Source organism: Nannobrachium achirus, assembly GCF_963921795.1.
Source record: "Nannobrachium achirus genome assembly, chromosome: 3".
In the NCBI taxonomy this organism is placed as follows: Eukaryota; Metazoa; Chordata; class Actinopteri; order Myctophiformes; family Myctophidae; genus Nannobrachium; species Nannobrachium achirus.
The window spans coordinates 6,863,365-6,880,556 of record NC_137812.1 but is presented as its reverse complement, the minus strand read 5'-3'; the positions used below and the strand labels follow the sequence as shown (position 1 = coordinate 6,880,556).

Here is a 17,192-nt window from a genome sequence, read left to right as displayed (position 1 = left end):
TATGACGAGCTATATAAATGCGTCCGTTCCGCCTATGACAAGCTGTCAATATGCTGTAATCGCTATAAAACAATTAAAGTATGAACGCAGATCCGCCATATTTTTTCCTCTATGGAGAGGCACTATTCACAGAAACCGGATCCGGATGTTCCCAGACCGGAAACAGGGGGCGGAACTGTAACCAACCCCTGTATCCTGTCTCCGAACGCATTCATTTCCTCGTTTACGCAAAAACCACGTGGCATGCATGTACTATCGCTATGGACTATGGAGGGCTGCTGTTTTTTGTAGCTTACCACGGCTGCATCGTAGAGCGAACGCAATCCGTGAACCGTCGCGGACAATGTGCACTCACACGCCCACGTTAAAGGTAAGCAAAATCCCGGTGGTGTGGAACATTAGAAGGGTTTCAAAATCGCAGTCAATGAGTTTTAAACATTTACAAATCAGCTCACCTGTGAACGGCGCCGAATGGCTTCTGGCTCCACCCACACGAGGCTTGTTGGCCGTCCCGAACGGCGACTGGAGCTTCTCGGGCTCCGGGGTCTCCACGGGGGAGAAGGAGCAGAAGTCCATGTCCTCCTCGTCCATGTCCGCCGTGGGCAGACATGGATCACCTTTAACGGAACCCCCACCACCTGCACCACCACCCGCCACAGCTGCTGAGGCCTCTGCGCTCAGGGTTTTTATCAGGTCCTCGTACTGAGCCAGAAGGTCCTGGCCGGACTCTACTACAGGGCTCTGGAGGAGGTTGGAGCTGGAGTCCGGTTGACCGTTTGTCTCCTTCTTGGCGTCCGAACTGTTATCGCCGCCGTCCTCCGACGCGGAGGGAGGGAGGGCCAGGCTGAGGCCGTTTGGGAGGCTGAGCTGCTTGGGAGACGAGCCCCCCTCCCCCTCCTCCTCTTGCGTCCCGTCGGCGTCGCCCCCCTCGCCGGTGTCCCTGCTGTCGCTCTCGGCCACCAGGTTGTAGACCATGACGTCGTCTTGGAAGTCAGACTCCTCCACGTAGGAGCCTTTGATCAGCAGGGTGGCCGTCCTCCTCATCTCCTGGATGTGCCTGGGTGTGGAGGGACGCAAAAACATTAGGCGTACTGATCCCATTTATCCTGTATTGGAAAATGTTTTGGGCATTTTCCGACTGTATTTGGTATTCAGTGAAAGACTAGAGACAGAGAGACCTGGGTCGGCTACGCAAATACTGAGACTTAATGGTATGCACTCTGCCAGCTGAGCCACCAGAGAGCCCCATGAATAAAGAACTCAATTCACAATGCTTTGTGCCCTACTGTAGATTTAGAAGTAGGGGTGTAACGATACATTTTAACAGCGATACGATACGCATCACGATACATGGTTGACAATACGATACATGGACAATATTGGTTCATTCATGGCGATACGATACGATTCGATTCAATGATTATATTTCAACACATATGGACAAACCCACCTTGACATGAACACAGAGATTACACACATTTATCGATAGACCAAGAGTAGCTATATGGAATGGAAAGGTAATTAGACCCCTCTTTTTCATTTTCCCTCTTAAAATTGCTAAATACAAGGCACAAATACTTAGTTTACATACAATCAATTATTTGCATTGCAAAACAATTCGATACCGATTACCGCATTTTAAAATGATACGATACGATGCAAAGCCAAAACGGAATGATATTTTGCTTTTGCAAACTATATAGATCATTGCAAATTAAAATCGATTCAGTTACTATATCGTTGCACCCCTATTTAGAAGCAATACAATTAGCTTTAAAAAATGGCAACATGTGCTGTATATACATATCACATTATAGACATTTAGATTGATAGCTACAATCAGTAAGATCATATACTGTATATATTTGCAGCAGTACCTGGGTGGCTCAGCAGGGGGTGCCAGTGGGGGCTTGCTGTCCTCCTCAGCAGGCTGCATGGGACAGGCGTCATAGCTGTCGTCCCACTCCAGCTCCAGCTGGGTGACCGAGGGGGGGGTGTCTGTGGTCTGGGCCACGCTGGGCCGCGCTGGACACGTTGAGGACGGCTGCAGTGGTGGGAAAAGTACTCAAATGTTACTCAAGTAAAAGTATCAATACAGCGGTATAGAAATACTCTGTTAGGCTGAAGCCACACCAAAGAATGGTTGCCAGCAGATAAACTCTTTTTGTGCGCGGCTGACTACAAAGACAGAGAGCGCATTCTGTCCCAAAGCCAGAGACGCGCCTGTCAGTCACTTAAAGAACCCTCCCCATTCCGCCTTCGACTCACCCGATTGGACGGAAGGGGAAAACCGGCGAATTTTATTTTTAACTAATTTTTATCCCACAATTTTGTAACCCATTTTTCACCCAGTGCCAATTGCCTATGTAATCCTGGGCTCTGCTCTCCCTCTGCTGCGCCTGGAGAGACAACGGACTGACCTCATGCTTCCTTCTATGCATGAGTATTCCAAGTTGCTTCTTTTCACCTGACAGTGGGGATTTCCCCGGTTTGGACGTAGCGCGTGGAAGGAACACGTTATTCAAACCAGTTCCTTTCCCCTCCATCAAGCGCCCCGGCTGGCCAGAGGGAGGCATTATAGAGACCAGGATTACTGCATGTTTTTGTGAGGGTATCAACCTTAGGAGACATGGGGAGAACATGCAAACTCCACACAGAAAGGCCCTATCGCCAACCCCACCTAGGGTGTGGGTGCTGATGATGCAGAGGGAGGAACACGCCCCCAGTGCCCACAGCGTCCTCCGGTGGGAATCGAACCCAGGACCTTCTAGCTGTGAGGCGAAGTGCTAACCACTGCGCCACCGTGCCCAAAAAAACTAACTGGAGAATTCATCTGCTCCACCATAAACGCAAGGTCGGCGTGGCGTGCAGATAGCCTCTACTGGCATGAAAACGCCCCCTTCCCATTGAAATGCATTGGCAGAATGGGGAATCCACTCTCATAGGTACTTTGGTGTGGATGCAGCCTAACAAGTAAAAGTCCGGAATTCTAAATGTACTCGATTAAAAGTATGAAAGTATTGGCATCAGAATGTACCTAAAGTACCAAAAGCAAAAGTATAGAAAGTTTTAAAATAGCAGCTCTACAAGCTTGTAGAGGAGATGTAGTGGAGAGAAGTAAAAGTATTGGAAAATTGGAAATACTCAAGTACAAATACCTCAAAATTGTACTTAAGTACAGTACTTGAGTAAATGTACTTAGTTACTTTACACCACTGCTGCTGCTGATGATGAGTATGATGATGCAGGGATAATACACTTAACTAAAACTAACGAAACAGCCAAACTATAATTGAAAGAAGAAAACAAAAAAAGTCAAATAGAGAAACGAGGCTTTCCAAAAAGAATAACTAACCGAAACTGCAGTGCGTGTTTACAAAACTAAAACTACTTCAGTCTTTGTAGTATTTCATAATAGCCAAATATTTTGGGGGATATACTATGAAATCTTACCATCCAATATTTTCTAGCTGTCCTAGTTTGAAGTTTGAGTTCTGAGCTTGTAGATCTGCTATTGTCACTGTTCTTCTGTCCTTGTTTAATATTGCCCGACTAATCCATATAAAAAAACGTAATAACTGAAATTGAAAACAAAGTAAATATTAAATGAAAAGACAAATTGCCAAACTGTACCAACCTTGTTGTGATGATGAGGAGGCAGTCTTTTGGGCACAGTGGGGACCTGTCGACCTCTGACCCCTACGTCCTCCAGGACCCCAGGCTGGTAGTCCTCAGGAGGCGGATGCTCGCCGTCGTAGGGCGCCGACCACACCTGTAGAGGGTCCACCGTTAGTCAAAAACTAATCCATTTAACCCATTTTATTCTTTAGCTATTGAAAATAGATATACCAGTAAGACTCCCTAATCGGGAGATAAGCGACCGTAGGTCGCTTATCTCCACAAATAGGGCAAAAATGTGTTTTTCCAAAATCTTCCTGATCCATGTTGATGACATGAGTGTAGACATGCGGTGTAGTGATTTTCGTGATTTTAGGGCAACATCTGTAGGAGCAGTGTCCAAAAATGTGTTTTTCAAAATCGGCCTGAAGGTGGCGCTATATGGGACAGATTGATGTTGATGGGATGAATGTAGACATACTGTGTAGCGATTTGCGTGATTTTAGGGCAAAAACTGTGGGAGCAGTGTCCAAAAATGTGTTTTAAAAATCGGCCTGAAGGTGGCGCTAGAAGAGGGGCATGTGAGAAATGAGAGGTGGTGTCTCCGCGTTGCCTTGGCGGACAAATAGGTACGGGCCCCGGCTCTCCCGGACGCTCCTAGCCCGAGTTACGGCATTTTATGTGAGCTGCAGTGGAGGGGGTCCTCCACTGGGGGCGCCACCACTTTTGCATCCGTTCTGGAACACCAGGAGTGGGTGGTCCCCAGGAATTCCCCGTGAGCAGCCCCGTTGGGGTGGTCATTTGGTAATTTTTGCACATTTGGTCATTTTTTACACCTGGGGGTCCTCCCTGGAGCTGCGGGGGTCCTTGGAGGTTGTAGTTTGGCAGGTAAGGAGTGTGTGTGCAAAATTTGGCATGGATGGGGGCAACGGTTGTGGAGATACAGTATGAGCAGGGCAAAAGTGTGACGTGTGACGTGTGACTGACTCACCCACGGACAGCCGGTGGAGGTTTTGGTAGTAAATGCGACCTACGGTCGCAATAAGCTCACCGCGTGACACAGAATGCCGTGCTGTAATAGCCTGGTATAACCAGCCTAGATACTAATGCAGCTAGCTAACTAACTGCAGTATCATGTTTTAACATGGGGGGATTGTGTCTAGCTGAGCTAGGCTGGTGCTGTAAGCTTGTAGATCTGCTATTTTTGAAAAATCTTGAACACTTGAGCACTTATTTCAAATAATTGAAAAAGTAATGGCTAAAAAACTGAGCTATAGTTTTGTCCATGCCTTACCCCTTATCCCTAAACGTCTTTGTCTTTTTCTACTATTTTGAAAAACATTTTAAAATACTTCAAATAGCCGATCTACATTGAAACCTTGTGAGCTATTTCAGCTATTTCAAATGTGAGTTTAGGGATAAGAGATAAGGCATGGACAAAAATAGGGCCTGGTGGAGTGTTAGCTTTTCAGCAAATTTCAAAAAAGGCTTTTGAATAACACACATTTAGTCTTTTTTAGTGTTATCATTTTTAGTCTTAGTTTTAGTCTTGGGACTAAATGGCAAACATCATAGTCTTTTAGTCTTTTAGTCTTAAGTCAACTAAATGAACCCGGTGTGTGTTAAGTGTGGTGCCTCCAGACCTGACAGGCGCGCAGGCAGCTGGTGATGCCTCGGCGGGCATCGTACAGGTAGTGCAGGTAGCTGACGTCCAGGTAGATCTCTGAGCCGATCACACAGGAGTTCCCTGAGCTGTCAGCCAACTCCTCCAGGAAACACTGCTCTGTGCCTGATCAGAGAGAGAGAGAGAGAGAGAGAGAGGGCACACAAACAACGACCACTTCAATTCACTGTTCAAAAAAAGTTTCGGACGTTTGACATTGCGTTTACATTAGAGTAGGGCATTCACCAAATATTCAAATATCAAAGTCACTATTCGACGTTGTTCACCAAAGTCGAATGTTCGCTTTTTTTATTATTATTGTTTTCTCTTTAAAAAATATATCGTTTATGAAGCTTGGCTAGATAGGAAGTCATAAGAATGAGTTGTCAATTAATTTGTTAATGCTCTATACCAGGGCTTCTCAAACCTTTTTAGGTTGTGACCCCCAAAATAAACATATTTGAACTGGGGACCCCCACCTGACAAGCACTTGGAATTGTAGGTATTACATTTAATGTGACTCAGTTCCACAGATAAATATTGTGAAAATAGCAGATCTACATGCTCACAACGCCTCGCATTGCAAGGCGTTGTGAGCATGTAGATCTGTTATTTTCACAACGTTCGCCTCTTGCTTACTTAATATTTCAGTTTAGCCAGTCCAGTCGAATATTCGACTATTCGAATACTTTGAGGTTGAATAATTCCAATACTAAAAATCACTATCCGTGAATGCCCTAGCCAGCAGAGCGCACAAGTAGGGTGATGATAGCTGTCTGTGGGCATGTGGGTGGGTATGTATGTGGCCATATCTGGGCCTTTAGCCAATGAGGGAGCAGCGTTCCCGGTGACGTCACCACCAACCCATATTTTCTTCAGAACGTGACTGAGTGGACAAGGCGCAAGTTGGCACCTCGACAGAGTGCATAGGCAATTAAAAATCACACCTAGTATCAAGTGAGCGGTTTTATTTATCAGTTAATTTCATTAACAGTCATGGGAAGCTTGGCCAATGTGACCCTGGGCTTACAACAAACTTTGAGCGCTTTGTGCCAAGATGTAGGCCAGATGTAGGCCAGATGTTGGAGCGTAGCTCCTTCCAGCAACACTGTTCAAAAAGTAATAAGAAAAAAATCACATCCGCGTGAAGTGAGTGGTGCTGATGTTGATAAACCCACATGACATGGCTGTTTGTATGACCATGTGTTTTACCAAGGGTTTTCCCATGGTATCAAATACCGAAAGTTGACCGCCTATCCTATGACCCCCCCAGTGGTGTAGTGTAGTTACATTATGAGCACGATTATGTTGTGGAGTCGAAAAGCAACACGCTGTTCACATCCCTAGCCGCCACGGCCCTAGCCGCCGCCCTACGCATTAAACCTTTAACTTTTCTCTCCAGGCGCGAGCGGATCGCGCTGTTGGCGCTCGGTCTCAGGTCACTGAGGTTCGGGTGCTTCTTCTTCTTCTTTCTCTTCCCTCTGCCCCGGCCCTTCCCTCGGCCAAACACCAGGTCGGAGCACAGGTCTTCCCCGGTCGCCGCCTCGATCTCTTTCATCAGCTTGTAGTCGCGCCAGTCGGGCTGCCGCTCCTCTCTCCGCCTCCTCTCCTCCCGCTCTCTGTCCTCCTGTCTGGTCGGTCGACCCCGGGCGTCGCGGGGGACGATCACTCCGTGGAAAGGACACTTGACCCGGTCCTGCCTCGGACACAGCGCCCCGTTGGCCAGCGGCGCGTGACAGTGGTGGTCGACGGGAGTGAAGCCCTCCGGGAAGGAGAGAGGACGAGGGGCCATTGGCGTCGTAGATGTGGAAGGACGGGCGTCTTGGCTGTACTCCTCTCGGAGGCGCGCCAGAACGTGCGAATCAAATCCCTCTTTCTCTGGAACCTCTTCAAAATCATCATCATCATCCTCATCCTCTATTGCAGAGGCCGTCGTCTCTTTGTGTACGTTCTTGTATTCAATGTGGAGCTCTTTGTGTTTCTCCAGAGCGGCTTCCAGGGACATCTTCAGATCCAGAGCTTGCCTCAGCAGCCGCTGGTCCAGGCCCGACCTGGTGAAGACCTGGACCCAGCTCTTGACGGCCGGCAGGTGTTTGTCCGCGATCAGTCGATGGAGGTCCGTCACCGTGGAGACCACTGCCTCGTTCTCCTCGGTCTCTTCGACGCGGACGCCGCGCTCCAGGTTGATGTCCAGGCTGTACGTGTGAGAGACGAGGCCGGAGTTGCGAATAAACGCCACTTCGTCGGAAACCTCCTCCGCCTCCGTCCTCCCCTCGACGCCTCTCTGCTCCTCTGCCCTCTTCCTCCTCTCTTCATCCTCCTCCAAAGCTGGGCCTTCTTTCCCTTTTCTCCTTTGCTTTTTACCCGTCCCTGCTTCGCTCTTCCTCTCCCCCTCCCCTCCCGGGCTCTTGTCGTCTCTCCTATCCCCCACTTCTATCCTACTCACGTTAGGATTTGTGGACGCCACTGCATCATCGCCTGCGGTGAGCGAATGCTGATCGACGACGATGGGTGGCTGCAGACTCCGGAGGCTTCTGTTGTTCATCTGGACGTCCGACGGGTCGAATTCGCTGGAGAGAAGCAGCTTCATACAAGAGTCCATCTCCCTCAGAGTTTCCTTCATTTCCTGGCGGGACTCCTCCATCTCTTCGGCGGCTTTCTTCACTTTCTCTCCATAGAGGCTCTCCGTCCTCCTACGACTCTCCTCCTCTCTCCTCCTCTCTGCCGCCGTCGGGGCCTCGACGTCGCTGAAGTCAACCTTCTTGACGTGCCTGAGGAAGTCGTAGCCCAGCGCCAGCCTCTTATAGGCCGATCCGTAGGAGGCCTGCCACGACTGGATGGCCCGGACGGCCGAGTACTTCAGTTTCCTCGCCACCTCTTTGGGGGGCGGGAGGGGCTGGTTACCGTAGTCCGTCTCCACGGTCAACTCGAAGAACTCCTCGAGGTTATCCACCAGCAGGGTTCTGAAGCGGTGCGATCTGGAGAAGAGCTCAGAGGTCACCTGAAAGGCCGACAGCCTGATCTCCGCGTGGTCCTGGCCGAGCTGGGACATGAGCGAGCGGTACGCGTGGTCCACGTAGCGCTCGGAAACCTTGCAGATCTTCTTCACTTCCTTCATCTTCTCTTGGCTGAGATGTGGCTCCCCCGACGTGGTCAGCTCCTCCACCAGCTCTGACAGCCTCTGTGCTAGATGCATCCCGACCACGACCGCACCATAACGTCTTTCCGTTTAGAGACGTACGACCATTGACGTGAGCCTGTACACGGACGAGCCTGTAGCCACAGTTTAAACCCGGGCAACGGTTTATGTTGTGTCTGACATCACATGCCCGTACATGGAGATCCCCGACAGTCGGTGCAAATTGATTATACCCAAGTATGGACATAGCCTGGGTGCCAACCTGTTCGCTCCGTTCCGCGAGTTGTTTTGTCTCTCCGCACCACAGTCTGGAAATGATTCAGTTGACTCGTATTTCTGAACGTCCGTTGTGACGTAGGCGAGGTTGTTACTGATTGGATGTTGTTCCAACAAATCAGAGTAGGGTTAGGGTAGCTATACGTCATCGTCCAGCCAATACACACTGGTGTGTTTGTCCCGCCCCCGCACCACAGACCAATGGGAAAATCGCGGAACGGAGCGAGCAGGATGGCACCCAGGCATGGACATATGGATGGACATACTGTAGCTAGAGAGCGATGAAGCCAGAGAGGGGGAGGGTGGAGGGAGAGGGCTAGATCAGGAGTGAGAGAAGGACGGAGGGAGAGAACAGGAAAGCCAATTTCACACGAAAGATTACCCGGCCAATGGCCGGCACCGGACCCTGAACCTGCCAATCAATGCGACCCTAAAGCGGTTGTCAGTGACACGTCGTCAGCGACAGCGCAATAACCACCGGAGAAGCCGATAATGCGGCGCAACGTGCCACGTTTTCTGCTTGCGGACGAAAACAAAATATGGAAACATTCAGCCAAGAGCAGGCATGTGCACACATAGACATGAAAGGGGGGCTTGAGCCCCTGCCCTTTTACCCATCTGTAAAAAGTGCCCTCTCCAGACCATGAATGCAGTGGTGAAAGAAATGCCCTCTTTCCATGTCATACCTGAAGGCGGCATTCCAAAGAATTGCCTTTTCCGAACTCTCTCCTGAATTTGAATGCAGCGCCTTATGTTGAAAGAATTGCCTCGCATGTGTAGAAATCCATGCTGTACGCCACATTGCCTTTTTTATGCTTAGTTTAGCGTGGTATCAAGTACTGAAAATAGCCGACCTCCAAGCTCACAACGCGTCGCAGCGCGACGCGTTGTGAGCTTGGAGGTCGGCTATTTTCAATATTTCCACCAAAAGGCCATTTTAGACATTTCAGCCCCTGCCTCTCGAACATTCTCTGCACATCCCTGGCCAAAAGACACAGAGGTGGGGGATTGGCAGTCTCTCCAGTGCAACATGCAGGTAAAAGAAGGCACTAAAGCAGCATTAGATGAATGTTGGCACGCTCTGCCTCTGCACGGCCCTCATACGGTGCAGAACTAATGACCGTGACGAGCAGCCGGCAGGGGGTAAAGCGATTTTAATAGAGCTTCCCAGCAGGAGGGCTCAGCATTGATAAAACACCTCTAATCTGACGCCTCGCGTGCATGAGCCAAGAGAGAATGCAAATTAAGCAGACTTAGCCACGCATGGTAGTCATAGCGATATATTTGGAGTGGGCTTCGGCGTGCACAACATGGCGGCTTTACAGGAGTAATAAAGCCATTGTTTTCAGTACTTTATGGAGCGTTGGGGTAATAAATCGGCGTGGCGGGGAGGCCGCCGAGGACACAAATGAATCCATTTTGTTGTACGGTTAGCGATGTCTAATGTAATACCATCGCACAACTGGCGCCATCACATTTCTTATATAAAGAATATTTCCTTGTTGTAATATATCTCGGGCCGAAACCTCCTAACTCCAAAAATGAAAATGAGGGAAAATTAGCTCAAGAGGAGTTAGGAGGTTTTGACCGAAGGGCTTTTTACTACTTTTCATTGGTTCGATATTATTGTAACCAACACACAGATGTAAAGGGTGTTCAATAGCACATTTTTATGAAAAAAGAGAGGGCCAAACGGGTGGAGTTAGCTGGTTTGGCAGAAAGTGTGGAGTTAGGAGGTTTTGTCCCAAGCACTTTTTATTACTTTCCATTGGTTCAATATTATTTTAACCAACACTCAGATGTAAAGGGTGTTCAATTGCCCTGATTTATGCCACAAAAACAAAAACCTTAAAAAATGGAGTTAAGAGGTTTTGGCCAGACAGTGACGATGTATAATATAGGTTTGTTAATCTTCTCTGTGATGGGCAGAACTATTTTTCATTTCTCCTCCAGGTTTTCTTATGTTGGTTTGAGAGCACAAAACACTGACGGGCTGAGGCAAACGCCAACCAAGTAATGTTGTGGCTGGGCAAATCTCAACCGTCTTGATAGCAGCCAAGACAATGAAGTAAACTGCCCTGAATACCACAAAGAGCAACTACTGTTCACACTAGTAGCCCAAATATGATATATGGCCTATCCAGATTCAAGTTTGAACATCAAAAAACACATGGAAAGTTACATATAAATCCCTAGGTTTTTAAACATGTGTCTGGACAATCGGACACTGAAGCAGTACTGCGGCCAAATGCAGGGGTGTCGCATCAAATTCCGGGCCCTGGTACAAGGATTCACTGCGGGCCCCCCATTAATGTTCTTCATAGGGGGAGGGGGGTTAACCCATTTAGACTGGGAATGCATTAGTACGCGTTAAGTTGTGCTTTAACTATTGAAAAATAGCAGATTTACAAGATCAGCGTGTGAGCTTGTAGATCAGCTATTTTTGAAAATTCTTCTAAGGTTTTTCGAAAAAGCTATATTTCCCATCTCAAATCAAGAGTTAAAAAAAGTTTGCTTAAAAAATACATATATATACAAAGATTTGCACACATTGTCACGACTTTTCAAAAATATTTTTCAATAGTTAAAGTATAAAATAATTAAGGCCCCTCCATCTTGGGCCCTAGTAACTCAGTCCCACCTTTTCCCCCCTTGTGACACCCCTACTGATAACACAGTACTGCAGCCAAATCCGCATATCAATCTGGAGGGTCCTTGATTGATATGAAGCGGTTTGAGATGCACTACAGTAGCACTGCTGAAGATCAGAGGCTTAGAGAGAAGAACATCAGATTTGCCTGCAAGCCTAAACAAAGCCAGAAGTCTGGATCAAAGGTGGCCTCCGATTGTTTCTGCTAATACAGAGCACATGGTCAAAGTCATGACGAAACAGCCGGTCTGGTAAATGAGGAACGTAGAGCAGACACACGGCCTGGCTCAATCTGGTGATCTGGTGCAGGACGAAGAGAAGGTCGGCATAAACATTTATGTTTATGCTGACCTTCTGTTATGCTGTTGTTAGCTCCTTCTGTTTGAGCTCAGATTAAAGACCTTTTTGTTAAATCCTTTTTGCTTTAATCCATTTAGGCCTAGAATTATTGAATGCTTTAACTATTGAAAAATTGCAGATCTACGAGCTTGTAGATCTGCTATTTTTGAAAAATCGTGATATTTGTTTTGCAAGTCTTTGAATATGTATTTTTAAAGCGAACGTTTGTAACTCAAATTTTTACTTTTGCGGGTGGTCCGTGGAACTAAATATTTTGAGATGGGGGTCCGTGGCCAAATACACATCATTTTGGGGGTCCTTGACATGAAAAAGTTTGAGCACCATTCGCCACTGACATAGAAACATAGATTTTTCAAAAAACCTTAGGATTCAAAAGGCACTTATAGAATGAGGTCAAAATCGGGTCAAAATTCAAATTTTCACAATTTAAAAAAAATTGCAGATCTACAGTCTATGGACTCCCCATCTGAGCTTGTCATTCTAAGGGACGTTTTCTCAAAACGTAATTTTCATGTTCAAAATGTTCAAAAAAAACCTTTCTTTTTTACTGGAAATAGCCGATCTATAAGCTCACAGCGAGTCACTATGTGAAGTGCTGTGAGCTTGTAGATTGGCTATTGTATTTTCGCTATTTGGCATATACAATGGGGCTTATATAGACCCCATATACAGTACACAAGCTTGTGACACGTTGTGAGCTTGTAGATCTGAGATTTTATGGTTGAAGAGATTTTGTGAAAATAAAGTACGAGTGCAGTTGAAACTCAGGCCTGTTTTACTAAGTATAAGAGGGTTTCATTTATTAACTCATTTATTGCCCCAGACGTAAAATTGCCTAGAGTCATTAATTAGGCATTTATGCCAGCGACGAAGATTGGTGAGAATAGGCATTTTTTGGTTATAAAACAACTCAAAAAACATATCTTTTGCCGAAATCACAAAACACAAGTGTTTCGAACGAAACACCTGTTTATTTAGGTCTGGAAGGAGGTACTCCCTCCTTTGGGTGGCGCTATTGCGTCAGCCTCACAACAGAACGTACTCACGTTAACTCCCGCAGGGCGATCCCTGATTGGCCGGAGGGCTTGTCACTCAAGTTTTACGGTACTGGGTCAGTCCCCCATAAAACCTGTGGCATCCCACAATACTGTCTCTTGAAAGCATCTGCTCCGAAAAATCGAACAGAGGGCAGAGACTCGGAGGGAGTACCTCCTTCCAGACCTAAATAAACAGGTGTTTCGTTCGAAACACTTGTGTTTATTTTCGGTCTTCCAGTTCGGTACTCCCTCCTTTGGGTACGTCAACTCCCGTAAGCGACGTCGGCCAACGTCTACTCACCATACACATGAACGGCAAAGGAGACGTCTTCCAGACACACCTTCGCCCACAAGGTCCCCCCCTGAGACCACCGGAATCAGTCGGGGGCAGTGAGTAGGAAAGAAAGCACAAGGGCAGTCCAAGCGCTCCAGACGAGGAGGAAGACACAAGGGTCCTCCTCATTCTGCAGAAGAGTCAGCAGCCACCTGGAGGACTGAATGCACTAACGAGCGCGGAGCCACGTCCAACTGGTAATGAGCTGCAAAGGTGGACGGCAAAGTCCAGTTCGCCGCCAAACAAACCTCCTGAATGGTGGTCCCTTGCCAGAGACCCCAAGAGGAAGACATCCCCCTAGTGGAATGAGCTGTGAAACCCACAGGTCTAGCCACATTCGCACTATCATACGCCAACCTAATGGCGTCGACAATCCACCCCGAAAGGGTTGCTTTAGCAATCTCCATCTTCGCGGTGGACTTGCCGTGAGGAACAAACAGGCTGCGCGACTTCCTGCGCGCCTGAGTCCTCTCACAATAAATCTTCAGTGCCCTCACAGGGCAAAGAAGATTAAGGCGCCTGTCCTCCTCCGTACCAAAGGGAGGAGGATGAAAGGCCAAAAGCCGCACCGGAACATGCTGCACCACCTTATTCTTCGGAATGAAGTGAAGGTGAGGTTTAAGTAGCACCTGCCGGCCGTCCGGAGAGAACCTCATGCAATCCTCTGACACTGAGAGGGCATGTAGGTCACTAACCCTCTTGGCCGTGGTTAAGGCCAGAAGGAGAGCAGTCTTGTAGCTAAGGAGCTTCAGAGAGATGCTCTCCAGAGGCTCAAACGGGGGTTGCCTCAATCCCCGTAAGACCACCTCCAAGTCCCAGGCGGGGGCCAGGGGTCTCGCCGTCAGGGAGTCCCGCCTAACCGCTGCCATAAACTGTACCACCCACGGGTGTTTGGACAATTGGTCGCCATCAAGGCTCTGGTGACAGGCCCTAATGGCTGCAAGGTAACCTCTCACCGTAGAGGCCTTACAGTTCCTATCCACCCGATCTTGTAGGAACTCCAGAATGATCGGAATTGAGGAGAACACCGGGTTCACCGAAGGGTGTTTAACCCGACACCACTCCTCAAAGGCTTCCAACTTGCCCTGATACACCTTACGTGTAGAAGGAGCCCTGGACCTCTGCATCGTATCAACGACTGAAGGGTTCAGGCCGGCTGCGATCAGCCTTTCCCTCTCACGGGCCAGACCCACAGGTCTAACCTCTGAGGGTCCGGGTGGAAGATCTCGCGATCCGCTTGACTCAGCAGATCCCGTATCTGGGGCAATTGCCAAGGATCCCTGTACAGGAGCGGAGCTATCAGTGAGCTCCAAGTCCCCGTCCTCGGTGCTATTAGAAGCAGTTCGTGACCGTAACGACGAACCCTCTCGAGGGTCGGAGTAATGAGGTCCATCGGTGGGAAGGCGTACAGCAGGCCCTGGGGCCAATCGTGCGCCATAGCGTCTATCCCCAAGGGTGCAGGCCCCCTCAGGGAGAAGAACAGTGAGCACTTCGCGTCCTCGCGAGAGGCGAACAAATCCACCACCGGATGACCATACTTGGTCCAGATCTGAAACGCTACCGACTGGTTCAGGGACCAGTCCTCGTCGCGAACCCTCCTCCTGGACAGCAGGTCCGCCCCGCTGTTCAGAAGACCAGGGACGTAGGAGGCCTTGACCGACTGTAGGTGCACCGAGCACCAAAGGGCCACTTTGCGAGCCAGCACGTCCAGGGCTCGCCGCCGCCCCCCCTGTTTGTTCACATAACACATTGTTACGGTATTGTCCGTCCTGATGAGGACGTGACAGTTCCGAATGAAGGGCTCGAACTCCTGGAGCGCCAGGAACACCGCCATCAATTCCAAGTAATTGATGTGCTTGTTCATTAAGTCGGGGCCCCAAGGTCCCCTCGCCGTACGTCCTTCCAGGGTTGCACCCCAACCCGAAAGACTGGCGTCCGTGGTGACTACCTTCCTGTGAATCACCGCCCCTAGCCTGGCGCCGCTTCGAAGGAAGCCGGGAACCAGCCAAGGGCTCAGGGCCGTCCGTGCTCGCTCGGAGACCCGGACCAGAGTGCCGCCCTGGCAAGAGGGGATGTTCAAAGAGAGCATCCATTTCTGGAAAGGCCTCAAGTGAAACCTTCCCAGACTCACAAGATCCACGGCCGAAGCCATCAGGCCCGCGAGCCGCTGCACCAACTTGAAGGAGACCTCCTCCTCGGAAAGGAAGGTGCTGGCATGGGACAAGAACTTGTCCACCCTCTGCTGAGAGAGGCGGGCGACCATCTCCCGGGAGTCCCACTCTGCACCCAGGAAGGTGGTCCGCTGAGATGGGTTCAGCACACTTTTTTCGTAATTGACTGCGAACCCCAAGGACTCGAGGTGCGCTATCACCACCCGGGTGTGTAGCGCCACCTCCTGGCTCGAACTTGCGCTTATTAGCCAATCGTCGATGTAGTTTGAGATCCTTATCCCCTGCCGCCTGAGAGGTTCTATAGCTGCCTTCGTAACCATCACGAAAACGCGTGGACTGAGAGACAGGCCAAAGGGGAGGACTGCGTACTCGTAGACCCTCCCCTGGAAAGCGAACCTCAGAAACTTCCTGTGAGGAGGATAGATCGACACGTGCGTGTAAGCATCCTTCAGATCTATTGAGGTGAACCAATCGTTCTCTCTCACGGTTCGAAGCAGGCTGGCAACGGTCAACATCCTGAACTTGAAGGTCATCAAGTACTGGTTGAGACCGCGGAGGTCCAATATGGGCCGCAGCCCTCCCGTCTTCTTGGGAACCAGGAAGTAGTTGGAGTAGAACCCTAAATGGAGCTGACTCCACGGGACCTCCCGTACAGACCCCTTCAAGAGAAGGGCCTGTATCTCTTCCTCCAGAATGCGGGCGTTCTCGCCCTCGGCCCTGGTGAAGCTCACCGTGGGGGAAAGCGGGGGCGACATCTTGAACTGTATTCTGTAGCCCCTTGTAATAGTGCGATAAATCCAATGGTTTGGATTGCACCTCCTCCACTGATCTGCACAAGGTGCCAGCGGAGCGTAAAGATGTGTTGGCAGCACCTGCCGAGCTATCGGCCGCGACACTGTAGGCCGTCCGCTGTGGCCAGAAGAAGCTGCCGCCGGCCTGGCCGCGTGGTGCACCGCAGGCAAAGCAGGAATCCACCTGTGATCCACTTTCTTTACCTTTGCCCGACTCGGGCCTACAGAAAGCGTTTCCACCACCTGAGGGGAAGCGCGCTTTACCCTTAGCCTTCCTGGAAAGGTCCCGGAAGGACTCATGGTTTTTAGCATTAGCAGGTTGTCCCTGGGCTGCCGCAGTGGGCAGTTTACCAAAACCTTGTGAGGAGTGGAATGTGAGCTGGGTGTGAGTGGCTCTCGTGTGAGTGCGGAACTAGCTGAGGCAGCGAAGGTGCCTGAGGAGGCTGAGCACATACAACTTTCTTTGCAACAGAAGATGCACAGGGAAGAAAGACACAGTTTGTATCGAACACACAATTCTTTACTGGTATTTTCGATTGGCAAGGCACAAAATTTACAGCATTGAGAATTTTTGCAGCACACAACACGGGCGGGTTCACAACACAAACACACTGCACACAAGAACCCGCCCTTAAGTGAGGGGCAAGAGGCCCCTGGGGAGGCCGTGCCTCCCTGGGCAAACTGTCATTTACGCTGCTGCCTTCCGCGTCCCTTCGCGGAGCGGGGCTGGGAACGCTGCTGATGACGGTCTTCCTTGGGCCTGGAAGGAGGAGGGGGCCCATAGGTCCGGGCTCGAGACCCCCCTCTGGAGGAAGACCTGGAGCTTGATCCCGAAGCCCTGTCCCTGTAGTCGTTCCTCTGGACGACCTTCACCATAGAACGCGGGGTACGCTGCCTGGTGGTCGACCGCCGAGACGACTGGGCAGCAGGTGTCGGAGGTACAGTCTCGACCACCAACTCCCTGGTCTCCCTCCTGGCAGCCGCCCGCGCCTGGAAGAGAGCGAGCCCGCCCGCCATGATCTCCGTTCCCGAAGAGGGCAGGTTGCGGAGCTCTTTTTTGTCCGCTTCATCCTTCTTCCAGTCAATGGGCTCCAGCCAGCGGGTGGACTCCATCTGCATACACTGGTCCATGGAACGCCCCACCCAAGCCATG

At 49.8% G+C, this 17,192-nt stretch overlaps 2 protein-coding genes across 2 annotated transcripts in view; both read right to left on the bottom strand.

The window, feature by feature from the left end:
* fhip1aa (FHF complex subunit HOOK interacting protein 1Aa) overlaps positions 1-17,192 on the bottom strand; it is a gene marked incomplete at its 5' end in the record, with an annotated part of 65,728 nt that overhangs the window by 10,712 nt on the left and 37,824 nt on the right. Inside the window, 4 exons of the mRNA XM_080721823.1 lie at positions 456-1,057; positions 1,878-2,044; positions 3,638-3,772; positions 5,262-5,401. Of these exons, the coding sequence (XP_080577949.1) occupies positions 456-1,057; positions 1,878-2,044; positions 3,638-3,772; positions 5,262-5,401 (1,044 nt within the window). The remainder of the gene's footprint in view (positions 1-455; positions 1,058-1,877; positions 2,045-3,637; positions 3,773-5,261; positions 5,402-17,192) is intronic.
* LOC308281510 (UV-stimulated scaffold protein A-like) lies at positions 6,585-8,477 on the bottom strand (the record flags this gene model as incomplete). Its single annotated transcript, XM_080721728.1, has 1 exon — positions 6,585-8,477. One exon carries the CDS (start codon positions 8,475-8,477, stop codon positions 6,585-6,587), a length of 1,893 nt encoding a protein of 630 aa, XP_080577854.1.